The 13,837-nt window shown below is 44.3% G+C and overlaps 1 protein-coding gene across 1 annotated transcript; it reads right to left on the reverse strand.

Moving 5' to 3' along the window:
• Positions 1–1,644: 1,644 nt before the first annotated feature.
• On the reverse strand, positions 1,645–3,594 carry LOC136464127 (uncharacterized). Its single transcript, XM_066463088.1, has 2 exons — positions 2,369–3,594; positions 1,645–1,693 (listed from the first exon to the last, which is right to left on the reverse strand). Exons 1-2 carry the CDS (start codon positions 3,592–3,594, stop codon positions 1,645–1,647), a joined length of 1,275 nt encoding a protein of 424 aa, XP_066319185.1.
• Positions 3,595–13,837: the final 10,243 nt, after the last annotated feature.

Raw genomic sequence — 13,837 nt, forward strand, 5'->3', positions numbered from 1 at the left:
AGTAAACGTGGCAAGTAAAAGGCTCTAGGAGGGAGATGAAGTTGGTAGATGAAGACGAAGAAGAGATGACCAAGGACATTTGAATGGATCTAGATGGTGCCGGTGAATTATATGGCATCTATTCTAGACAACACCTAATTCATTGTTTGATCTTGTGGACATATTCTTGTACTTAGCATATTTCACAAACACTGAAGGCACACTACACCATAACTCATCATATACTGAAGGCGCCTAGACTGGATGGTTTATCCGGGCCGGTTTTCCCAATGGAATTGGACACTCCTGAGAGAAGACATTGTACCAGCTGTTCAGCACTTACATTAACCAAATTATATCATTCTCAGACATAAAACATCACAAATTTGACTTGGATGGCATAGCTTATAGATCTTATTTATGGCAATTGGCACTTGTAGCAGGCATGCTATCTATACATGTTTACACAACCATTAAGTTCTGCTGCATATATCACACAAGTTTGCCTTTCACACCTAACAATTAACATGTTTAGCTTATATAACCACAGTCTGTTTACAAGGTGTTGAATCTTTATATCATAAGCCCACAGCAAACTAAAGTTCAATGTCAAGTTACCTCTAGCTTGGTGAGTGGGGGCGGTGGGGTGGAGCTATCAATGGTCTAGATAGATCTTTACTACTAGCTGGAATATGACCCTAGAAATTAGCCAGTTACTTAGTGTCAACATAAATTATCACTTATGAGTTGCAATATAAAAGTTGCCATCTAAGAAATATGCAACTCATAACAAAACTACAATTTCAACTGACCCTTCTTCAACTAGTGTGTAGACCTAAATCCTGAGCCACGACTGCTAATTGAAGAAAAAACAAACCTAAGCTTATATCATCTTGCCACACTCCACATCGATGGTTAAGGACGTCTACTTAATTATGTAACTGTACAGAACCATTAAAAAATAGTTGAGACTTGACCACACAAAAAAATTAGTATCCTAATTCATTATTTGCAAGGACATATCAAACTATTCTCTAATCGTATTCCACATGCTACTATGTCAGAAAAGGAGATTAGTGACACAGCTAGATACATCAGCGATGCAGAAAAAACACGTCATTAATATTGTGTCTCTGATGTGAAAAAACCAGTGACGTGTATAGCCAAAAGGGAGTTGGTATTGAAAGTTCATAAGCCGCAACTGATTGTGTTCTGAATTTGACATGTCAATGAAGCAAAAATCGATCATGTTCTGTTTTAGAACCAAGCGTGCAGCTTGTTCTGTAGTAATGTTTTTACTTAAAATTATATATGTGACTAACTTTTATCCATAAATTCCTTATTGGAAACTTAAAATTTGGGGCATAATACAAACAAGATGATGAAAATGACACACTGCTGATTTGCAGAGATAACACTAAGTACGTCAACATGATTTCACAACAAAAGGCTGATATTTCATCAAGAGATGTGCTCAGACTAATGATGCTTAGCGCATTAATTACTAAAGAAACAATCCTTGGGATCAAATATTTGCCATTTCAATATATTACTACTAGTGCACACATTTATTATTGGAGATATACAACAAAAGCATGCCAAGAGGGAGTAATTTTGCTCAATACTTCGATAAATTGCTTCCCATATATGACAGATCAATTACGGTCAAGAGAACCATTCTGTATCCCATCCTTCTATATCTCCAATGTCCACACTGCAATTTAGAGAAATATCCATAATTAGATAAATCAATTGCATATTACATGCATGCATCCCTATATATTCGTTCATTATTCCAACAGATACAATTTTGCATGTATGCCTCCTCCCATAAATATTTGGTTTGTATTTCCACGGAGTATTTTGCATTCTATATCTTTTTCAGTACTGGATAAAGTTATTGTGTGAAACAAATATGATGCACTTTACACACTACTTCATACTATAGTGGTCATTTTGATTCACTGTAATACAGATCACTGTACCTATGACATCCTACACGGCAAAAAAAAAGTGATCCAACCTAGGAGGAACTAGGTGTGTTTTTTCATTAATTAAGAAAAAAAATAGACACCCAAATTCAGTCAAAGACGGGACTTGAATCTGGGTGGTTGGGTGCATTGCCACACCTCTCACCCAACCAGTTGAGCTAGCCTCACTTCCTATGACATCCTACACGGCAATGACTAAGCGATTCTACATCCTGTTTTCTTCTACAAAACGTGCTTCATATAGTTGGCTTGCAAACAAAAGTAGATGTGGATAAATCTTGCTGATTTCCCCCCCTAAGATAACTCGTTTTCACTACGAACTTTTACAACAACACTACTTACAAGCATATATAGTAGTGATGATAATACTTATAATACAACTATTATTCATTACTTACCGGGTCAAGGGCAAGGAGACATCTTCGTCCTGGTGGTAGTAGTCATTCAAATGTATCCCAGGGAAGTCAGAGTTGCTTTCTTGGGTAGCCACATGGCCAAGGCTATCGCTAACCCAATCGGGCATGTCCACCAACGACGGATCCTCCGTCAAGTTGGCAGCTCCTCCGGCCTCCTGATCGACTACTGTCCCGTTGCCTTTGTCTTCGATGCTCTCAAGGAGCTTGCTCCACCACGCTGACGTGACCAGGTTCATGGTATCGCTCCACTCAATGTCGTGCTGCTGCCCGATCGAGTAGATCGCCGCCATCTCCTCATCATCAAGCACTCGGTGCAACGATGGATCTGCTGCCAGTGAAGTGTTCTCCATGGTGACGGCGGACAGGTCGTGGCTCGCCATAGTCACCGACGGAGAGGAGTAGACTGAGTAGGAGGAAGCTGGTGATGGTTGGAGTAATGGAGGATCAAAAGAACAAGTGCTGTTCTTGGTGTCATCACCGATGACAGAACTACTATTGAATCCCTGAAAGCTAAGGTTTAGACCTAGCGGCTGTGCAGGAAGAGGGACCAAGTGGTCATCTAAGTTATGCTCAGAACTATTGAGCATGGGCGGCGCAACTGGTGCGTCGTAAGTGATCCTCAGTGGGGATGAAGAATAGCTACTAGGAGTAGGAGCAGTGAAATGTGAAAATGGAGAGTTGTACAAGTAATCTGAGTAGTAGGAAGCATAGCTCGGCGCAGACGAAGCTCCAGTTGCTGCTTGGCTTGGCTCTTGCACTAGATGATGAACCTCTTGTTGTCGCTGCAGCTGCAGCTGCATCAACTGTTGCTGCTGCTGCTGCTCTTTGGCTTGTCTCATGGAGGCCCTATGGATCTTGAGAGCTGTGACAATCTCTCTCCTGGCCTCTGCCATGTTGAGCAGCCTCTCCTGGTACGGCCTGCTTGTGTGCAGCCTCCTCCTCACCTGCTTCTTGTGTGGCTGCTGCTGCTGCTGTGGTGGTGGTGCTGTTTGGGCCTGCTGCTGCAGGAGGTAGTCTTCTTGTGGTGGCTGGCTATGTGGCTTGGTGCTCATGGTGCTGTGGTCTTTGGATCTTGCTGCAGATGAGGAAGAGCTGAGCTGCTTCACAAGGCTCCTAATGTAAGCTCCTGAGAGGTGTGGCTGCTCGGCCTTGTTGTTGTTCTTTGAGGAGGAGGAAGGGGTAGGAGCTAGCTTGTGGTGGTTCCTCATCTCTCGTCTTTGCTATAGCTATGGGATCAGGTTCTCTTTCTTGCTAAGGAAACAGCAAGAGATGTGTCGTCTGTAACAAGGTAGGGTGTGAACCAGGGTGATGGGGTGATATAAATAGGGTGGTACTAGGAAGCATATATATAGAGTTTGTTAGGATGCATTGTTATCCTTTTGGCAACGCATGTCGCATATATGGTCTTGTGGTAGTAGGTTGGCAGCTAGTGTAGCTAAAAAAGACAGCACACAACGTTGAGTCATCTTTTTGGTACTTGCGTACGTAGCATTGACTCTCGCTCGATCAGCAAGTCTCGTCGCAAGAAAAGAAGAAGAAGAAGAAGAGGAGGAGGAGCAAGAAAAGACTCGCTGCTCAAGTCTGAAAAGCCCCCCCCCCCCCCCCCCCCCCCCCCCTATCAGGGATAGATGAATATAATATATACAGTAATGTACAAAATGACTTGGATTTCATGGTCAAGGTTTTGGATAGATTCCATTGGAAGGAGTTGAGGGATTCATATTCTTTTTGCTGGCGAAGTAAATTAATTAGAAATAGATGGACACCAAGAAAGCAAAACAAACAGCCAATATAAAATTATTAGAAGCTAGCTAGGAGTGTTAGTTGAACAAGTGGTGGAGTGCAGAAGTATATGTATATAGACACATTAGGCATGCGACACGGCCATATGCATGCATGGTTTTGGAATTCAAATATGGCCAACTCCTTTTGTTGTGCTGCTGCATGCACTTTCTGTAACGGACTTGATCGAGAAGGCGATAAGATTCACCAATCAGTGACATAAAGATAAGCAGGTGGCCTACAAAATAGACATAACTTAGATGTTGATGATTTCTTCTTCCATGACCGATCGATCGATTGGGATCGATAGAGATAAACAAGAGCATTGAATATATCTTCAGCCGCAAGTGTAGTCCGTCCCATCTCTCCCTGTGCCCTACTCACCCATAGAATGATTGGCTACGCGTACAGAGAGCATGGTCGTCGTCGTCGTCGTCCGCCCCCCCCCCCCCCCCCCCCCCCCCCCCCCCCCTCTCTCTCTGGGCATGCATGCAAGTCTACTCGTACTAGTGAATTTTGGTCGAACGAACAAGCTAGCATCAATTTTGAGGGCCGAAAAAGGAGCTGCCGGCTGGTCGCAGCTAGATAGAGTCGTCCATTATTCATTCATTGCATGAAGGACCGACTACGTACATATCCAAAACTGAACACAGAAGCGGCGCCCGGCCACATACATTATTGCAAGAGACTGAACCTTTGATTTCGTTGGAATATTCAAACCACTAGTGCATGATAAATAACGGGGTGTTTCGTTCCAACTTTACTTTAAGCCCCCTTTGGAACGCATGATTTTTTTTTCTTGATCCCATATTTTTTCTATGAAAAATAGATAATGGGGTGTTTTTCCTATGGAATATTCCTTTAAAAATTCCTATGTTCCAAAAGGACCTTGAAAGGATCAATCCTGGGTTTTGGTTGAATTAGAGCTTGTGAGGCACATCTCCACAATTCACCATGCATATATATATGCATGGATTAAGCTTATTGAAGCTAGAATTAGATGATTTATCACGTCCACCATAGTACTCCACTGTTTTAACTAAAAAACTCACTTAATTTCGTGCACATATTGTTTTTTTTTTGAGCGGTTATATATAAGCATGATATGATACATTGATACATGTATTGCATTTCATCTGTCGTCTGTAGGTGTGGAGCTAGCTTATTATCTATGGTGATCAAATGGTGGCTGCATCTTTCTTGGCCCCGGTCTACATGATTCAATGCCGTGATGTGTGATCAAATGGTCCGACGTACGGCGTCCTATTCATTTACTAGAGACCGATCATCATGGACGGTGTATAGACGACGGTGGCGCAAATTAAAAAGTGAATGGCCGTTAGTTGGCTTCATGTTGTCATGAGATCATCGCAGCGTCAATTCAATGCCTAGCGCAGTTAGTCCTGATTGCTACCACTATTCTCTTCAACAGTCGTACTTGTACTGCGTTCTCCCGATCCCTGCGCGTTGGTCGTCGTTGCTCTCGTAGCCTCGAGTCAAGCAATTAGATCGTCCAGCCAAAGTTTGTGCTCTCCTTGTTGCAGCCACTCGCACCTAAATAGTTTGATCTCCAATACAAAGAAAAGAAAACTATAGAAAATTATTGGTTTGGTCTCCAAATAAATTGGAAAGAAACAATACCTAATAAATAATATACGTTACAACAGAACGTAGTATATTGCAATGGAACATATAGTTTGTTGTGCGGTGCTCGTGTCAATAATAATGAGCTAGCTTTTGTTAAATTCAATTGGGCTTGGCTACTACTACATAACTAATTTTAAGAGGTAGTCTTATTTATTTACAGAGACGGTCTAAAATTGCCCATGTCTCCTAAAATGTCCAGTCAACTTCAAGGGCGACGAACACTCAATTTACGAAGATGGTCTAAATTCAACTGTCCCTATAAATCTATTTACATAGGTAGACCACTCAAGAGGGCCGTCTCTAAAAATAGAGCATATTTTCAAAGGCAAGTTCCTTGAGATGCTTGCCTTAGGAAATAGGGCCAAAAGCCTACATGCCCAATGCCTATAAGGAAAATGGCACATTGCATGGGCCATTAAATTGATTTTGGTGTTTAATGAACAATATAACCATTTGGACTAACAGTGTTTGCTAGTATACAAGAAAAAGTCCAAATGGGTGCAAAGTGGACTTGGACTTAGGCAACATGGAGTTCTGCGTGATCAACACCTCAAGTAAGACATTAGAAGCTATGTTGAAGACCTACAAGTGATGCAAAGAGTCGAAGACACAAGGTGGAACCAAGCCGAAAAAATGACGCTAAGAAAACAAGTGAAACACTGTTGTTTTCATACCACTAGAAAAGGTCTGGTGTGATCTAGGCGGGCACCAAAAAGAAGCGGCCAATACAAGAAGACAGACTCAACAGATTCACCGGAATTATCCGGTGTACCGAAAAAAGGCAGCACCGGATCGGAGTATGCGGTACAAAGTCGTGAAGAGCCCGTAGCTGTCGGACGCCTGGATCTTAAGTTGGATCATTTTACCCCTGTGGTTAAGTGGTTCAACCAAAATATCTAAGGGTATGTTAGGGGTTATGTAATAGCTCTATAAATAAGAGGATGACTGCTCCTAACCAGCCTATATATCTCTCCAATTTTCATTTTTAGGCTTAGGTCTTCCCAGTCTCTAGTTCAGTCTTCCAGCTGTTGAGATCCGCAATGAGAGAATCAGACCTCTGTTGTGTTAATCATTCCTCTGTAAGAACCGGACCTCGTTTGGTGAAGAAATAAAGCAATCATTCATGAGATCTGAGTTCTTGATTTGAGTCTTTGAATTGATTCGGTTTTTCCTCTCTCTAACCCCCTTCTCTTAGCTTTTGGGTGATTTTGTTTTTTGGAGGACTTGGGACCGATTGAGATGGTTTACGTGCTATGACACATGAGGAACATATCAGCAAGTCGATTTGACCAGATTCCTCACGAGCACAAGATTAGGGGATTTTGAGGAAAGTTTGGAAAACCCCGATCCATTCTATGGCTTTCTCAATATAAGAAGTTCCCTTGGTCTTTTAGCTTTGATCTTCTAGGATATCTTCCTGATCTCCTTCTACCTCCGTGCCAAATTTCATCTCATTTGGAGTTCGTTTGAGGTGATTTGGCCTTTTGGGGAGAAAATTTCGGGGTGCTAAATTTGTAAAAGTAGGCCAAGCCGGATTTGGGTAGGCTAGGCAGGGTTCATCCTGGATAGGCCAACTTTTATAGTAGCAACCTGGCTCTGTGCATCCTGTCCAAGCCAACTTTGCCTCAACGGTCCGTTTTTGTTTGTTTCGGGAATTTGTTTTGTGAACCGTTGGTTTCGTGGGTTTGTAGTAGTGCCCAAGAACCTTTCTAAGTCCTCAAGTCACCAGTTGGATTTGGGGATTTATATTTATTCTCTTGCTTCATTTTCGTTGATGTTGAGAGCACCATGTCGGTATTCATGGAGTTTTGGTGTTACGCTTGGTTTTCCGCTGAGGTGAGTGTCCCGTTGTGTTCTCTGGTCATCACCGAGAACATCCGGCCACCAATTCGCTTGAGGACATCACCTGTGTGAGTTCTGGTGTTTTAGAGGGTTGTTTGGGACAACAGTCATTTCCGAAGAAATTTGGATTGGCTCCCATTCACCCCTCCCCCTCTGATCACCTTTCTGGGTCCTTCAGTTCCTACGCAGCTCTAGGATGGGCCACTGCGCTACTACTCCTGCATGGACCATCATATTGGGAAGAGTCATCGTAGTGTCGCTCCTACAATGCGCCGACACCGTACTGCTGCTCGAGATCCAAACCCTAACTCCTGTGGTGAGAGAGGGAGACGGGGAGGGCGTCTGAGAAGAGAAAGCGACCATCATATTGGGTCTGGTGGGCTTCGGGCTTATTTCTAGAGGCGGCTCTCTTAAAGGGTCTACCTGTGAAAATGGTCTTCATCTCGAGCTCGCTACCACGGTCGCCGCCGGCACCCCGAAGATGGAGACGCTGTGGATCCCGCGGCGCCCCCACGCCACCGCCGGATGTTCACGAGGAGGTGTTGCTGCCCTGCGAGGAAGTCGGCGTGCACGAACTCCCACCTGTCACGGCGGCGGCGGTCCGAGCGTTGAAACCGAGTTGGCCACGGCCGCTGCGCGCGAGCGGGGTGAAGCGAGCAGTGCCGCTCGTACATCGTGGCGGCGTGCGGTGGATGAGGAAGGATAATTCGAAGCAGGAGAGGGGTATTTTTGATATCTCCACTGTCTGCGTCCACATGTCAGAGCTGACAAACGGCAAAAAAAAAAAACAATGGAAGGCAGACGGAATGACAGATGATAAAAAAAAATTCGACCAGTGGCACATGTGACCGCTCAAACTTTTTAATGGCTTGAGAATAATTATAAACTTTTATAACCCTACTAGAAAAAACTGCAACAGCGCACGTAACAGGCAGCGCATCGTTGACCAAACAACTGACAGCTGGCCTTGCCAAAGGAAACGGAGGCCTTGAAACAGGTAACCGACGCAAAAACAAAGAAAGCGGCCCGATAACAAGCAAATGGACGCACAACAACAGCCGAGCAGGCCCGAGAACAACTTTACACATGAAAACAATTTGGGTCATCAATTTTCCATCGGACGCGCGAGCACATCGACTGACGAGAGAGTGCAAACTGGCATACGCCTGCAAACAAGTAATTCTGTTTCTTCTATCTCAGTTTTTTTTAAGGGTCAATTTCAAAGTTACATGTACATACTCCACCCATCAACAAAAGACACTACTACTAAAAATATTTTAGAAAACAGGCAATTTTTATTAACATAAGCGGTCACAAATTTACATGTCTCTTAAAATATCAGATGATTTTTTGTAACGGTCGTTTTATTTACGAAGACTCCCCCCCCCCCCCCAAAATTGTCTGTCTCTCTTAAATTCGGCGTACGAAGGCGGTCGTTGTATTTATGGAGACGCCCAAAAATTGTCCTTCTCTCAAAATCTATTAACGGAGGTGGGCCACTTGGCTAGAAGTCCGCTCCAAAAATAGCCTATTTTCACTTGCGGGCCTTTTCCTCTAGCTTATTTTAAGAGGCGGGTCTCTTAAGAGGCATGTCTCCATTAATAGGGCCGAGGGCCAGCCAAGCCCGTCAAATTCGTGGCCCATTCCTCTTACCGGCTTATATAGAGAGAGAACTTAGGGTTAGCACCCACTCTTTCACAAATGTGCCTCTCCATCAGAAGCCTTCACCATCACCTCTCCCTCTCCAGAAGCGCTGGCGTGGCCCCCGAGCCCCCTCCCCTCCTCGAGCGCGCCGTGTGGACACGCAACAGCAGTGGTGGTGAGATCCGCGTTTGGATCCATGGCAGGCTCCTTGGTGGATCCTGCGTTGAGCTCCTCGGTGCGGATCCAGCGGCAGGCTCCTCGGTGGCTTCACCAAGGGCGGCACACGACTTGGCTGGTCACGGATGCCCCAGCGAGCTAGCGGGCTTGGCGATTAACAATGACGTTTACACGGAGGTGGACAGGGTGCCCGCCTCTGGTAATCATTTTTGGACAACTCCAAAAATGTTTATTATGGTAGTGAGGATGCAGCTATGGTATTTATGCAAGTCAAATTAGCTTAACTTTGATCAAGTATATAAGTGAATAGTATTAATATTTATGTCTTCAACTAAATTTATTAAAAAAATATTTAATGGTATTAATTTAGTATCATAAATGTTAGAATTTATTTGCTGAATATATGATATTTCTTTTCTTTGAAGCAAAAATTCGGTCATGGTAACAAGGATTCAGTTCAAAGAAGACAACGAAGCGTCAGTGCGCGCTCCAAAGTAAAGGCCAAACACTTCGGCCTAAGGGGAATCAGCTTTTTTATATAACTTTGGTTAAATTTGAAATTGTTTGACTCCTTAAAAGTGGGAATTGTATCCTTTTGTGCACAGAGGAAGTAGATGATTATGTCCTTGATTCATTCATATTTCGTCTGTACTTTTTTACCCATCAATTTATGTTCTAAACTGTTTGGTAACAAGACACGTTCGCTTCGCTGAAAAAACAAATCGAAACACTGTTCTAGCTAATTTATTATGAGAGAAAAAAATACTGTTTTGATTAAAAAAATAAACTAAAAAATACAGATGATAAGACAAGCGAATAGATACGTTCTCGAGACGACAGGTCCTCCGAATCCTACCTACCTAGTGCTCCAGAGGATGGTCCATTGACCAAGTGTGAGTGCATAGAACTTAAACCAGGCAACAACGCATTTATTTTTCTGCCACTCTGCCAGCGTGAATGGCTCTTTAGCAGGGATGGACGTAACACTACACCCCATCTCTAGCTGAGGAAAGACCCTGCATGCATGCGCATCCTAAGAGCAAGTACAATAACACGTTGTAAGTCGACTAAATGCTGAGGTGGAGAAAAAAAAGAGAGAAAAGAGATGATAAGCGGGCTATAAGCTTATAGCTGGTTTAGACATAAGAACCGAGAAACTTTATGAGAAAGATAAATAAGCCATGTATTAATAGTGAAGATCTAACTATTATATAGGTGGGCTAAAAGAAAGCTATAAAAATCCTTACAGCCGACATGCCGGTTATATTATTAGCCTTGCTCTAACTAAGATCACTCACATCATACCCCATCCCATTAATTTGCTGTGCAAGTATACACGAGCTAGTTAACATTTATCCAAGTTAGCCTCATATATGGTTCTGTGTGTGAGTGTTTTGCAATAAAAGCATGTGGATAATGTAAATAAAAAATCATGCAAAAATGATAATAATTTGACATGTATTTGTCATTTATTTTATTTTCCCTAAAATGGTTTGAATAAACCGTGGTACAGTCGGGTTAGAGATGGAAGGTCCAATTGTTTAATTTGGATCATTATATCCACCCAAAACTTATTAAAATAAACTAGAATGACATGTCATAGTAGAAATGAACTACAATAACTTAACACATGCTCCCTTCATTCCAAATTACTTTTCTAGTCTAGGTACTTAGTTTTTTAATGCACCTACATATACGTTATGTATGTCTGATTGGTTGTATGTATTAGCCTGTATCTAGGTTTGTGCAATATAGTTTGCTCGTGTTTAGTTGTCTACATAGGGTGTGTTTGGTTTCCTGGCCTACTTTTAGCCTAGCTAGAATCCTAGCCTGAGCAGCCTTAGCCTGTTCCCACCAAGCCAACCCATTGTTGTTTGGTTGTCTGTGTTATCTAAGCCTGGCTAGCAAATGATGTGTTTAGTTGCCTAGTTTGCTTTGCATAGAGTCACCTTTTCTTTGACTTAGTAAGTTTACCCCCTCTGAGGAATTTCATCGAACATGTGATGGACACGTAGGAGGAGGCACTAGTGAGCACCTAGTCGGCGAGCACCTAAGCAAGCACCTGGGCGAGCACGTCAACGACACCTAGGCGAGTAGGGGCGGACGCCATAGATGACGAGGACAACAGAGAGCACAAAGAGCAGGACGCGAGGACAACGGAGAGCAATTCCGCACCAGGACAACGGAGGGCAAGCACAACATCATGGACGGGCTCTTCAGTGACCGTCTCTGAGCGCCACCGCACACGCACCGACTTGGGAAACCAGAGCCGCAGTCAGATTTGAGCAAGTGAAAGGTCCTTGTTTGGTTTTGGTAATTGAGTGACAACCTATGTGGACTAATTGTGTTTAATGTGAGATACACAGGTACATGTGTGTGAGCAACGTATGCCATGGAGGTGAAATGGCTCGGAGATGTTGCAAAGCTCACACATGTGATGAAGGAGCTCATTACACATGAGACATGACATTGAGTCATGTGATCAAGGTAGAGAAGATCAAGACATGACTTGGCTCGATGAACCAGTTGCAAGTGTGAAGGGCAAGTTGAGTGATGACTTGGTGCCGATGGACCGAAGCAACGGTGAAGAGCAAGTGAAGTCAAGATCGATGAACCAATATGGTCATGTGATGATATGGAGTGGATCATATCATTGTCGATCATGTTGGTGCATGTGTTGCATCAATATCAAAGGAGTTGGAATGGAATGCGCAAGGCAAAGGTATAATATAGGGCTTTTCACTTCACCGGTCATAGGTGTGTAGAGAAATTTATGACCGGGTTTAGTATAGATGGCCATACTATCAAGAGGGGCAAACTTGTTTGTATATCGGTCATCTAGTGCCACTCGAGTGATCTAACTTTGCATTGTTGCTAGGATCGAGTGGCGTGGCAAGTTGAGTGGCTAACTCCTTAAAAATGTTTGTGAAAAGCTAACACACTTACACATGGTGGTGTACATTTGGTGGTGTTAGCACATTTGCAAAGGACAAGAAGTTAGAGTTGTTGTTGATCAACTCGGCAAAGAAACTGAGGCGAAAAGTAGTCACTAGAGGTGACCGGACGCTAGTACCAAAGGGACCTGAGCGTCCGATCATGCTCTGCAGTGAAGGCGCAGGAGTCGGTCTTCGATCGAACACTGGCATTGAAAGTGACCTGACGCGCAGGGGCAGCGTCCGGTCAGTGCTGACGTAGAAGGATTGGATCCTGACCCAGCGCCTGTGTCCAACCTGACCTGACCTGACGCGAGGAGCAGCTGTGACACGTGGCAGACGTAGAAGGATTGGACACAGGCGCTGGGTCAGGTCAGGTTGGACCTGACGCGTCCGGTCATCATTTGGTCCTCTCTGGACCCCTCTGGAAATGATCGGATGCTGGCCAGCTACGCGTCCGATCATCAGTTCGGTGGCGAGCGCGTGCGCTCTATCAGACGCGGCGTGGCAGCGTTAGGTCGGGGCTCAGTGCGTCCGATCATCACTTGACTGTTGGCGCGCAGCTACCGATCATTGGGATCAAACGTGCGACGTGGACGGACAGGAGTGACCGGACCTAGGGCCTGGCGCGTCCAGTCTTCACAATCGACGCGTCCGGTCGCTGTGAGTTGTGCCCAGTGAAGGGGTACAATGGCTCTTTTCTCGTGGGGGCTATAAAACCAAGTGTTGGCCGGCTTTGGCCGGTAGCCGAGCACACTAGAACCTTGGTGGCTTGTGTGGTGATGCTTGGGAGTCCTCTAACTCACTCTTGCTTGATAGTGTTTATCCGATCGAGTGAGTGAATGATTCTAGCGTGATTGCATCGTGAGGTTGCATCGAGTGGCACTAGGTAATCGAGTTACAAGCCGGTGGTGCTTGTTACTCTTGGAGGTTGCCTCCTCCTAGACGGCTTGGTGGCTTGTGACTTCGTTGAAGCACATGAGAAGATTGTGCGGTGCTCTGGAGGAGGATTTGTGAGGGGGATTATGCTCACCCCGCAGGGATCGCGAAGAGAAACTCTAGTTGAGCATGTCATTGAGCTGCCCTCACTTTCGGGGTAAGTTCTTGTGGTGCTCGACGTGCGGGCTTGGCGGGTGATGCCAATTAGCCACCTAACCACCAAGTGAGCGGTCGTCACAACGAGGACGTAGCTTGGTGGCAACCAAGTGAACCTCGAGAGAAAATCACCTTGCCAACATTGTCTTCATCATCTTCTTGGTGGTTTGCATTCCATGCAACACAAGCTTGTATTTACATTTCATACATTGTGCTTGTGTAGTTGCTCTTGTGACTAGTTTAGCTTTAGTAGCTTGCTAGTTGCCTTCTTGCTTGTGTGGCATAGAAATAGCTCCCTTACGTGGCTAATTTGGTTTTAGTAACCTTGTTA

Source organism: Miscanthus floridulus, chromosome 1, assembly GCF_019320115.1.
Source record: "Miscanthus floridulus cultivar M001 chromosome 1, ASM1932011v1, whole genome shotgun sequence".
NCBI classification, from domain to species: Eukaryota; Viridiplantae; Streptophyta; class Magnoliopsida; order Poales; family Poaceae; genus Miscanthus; species Miscanthus floridulus.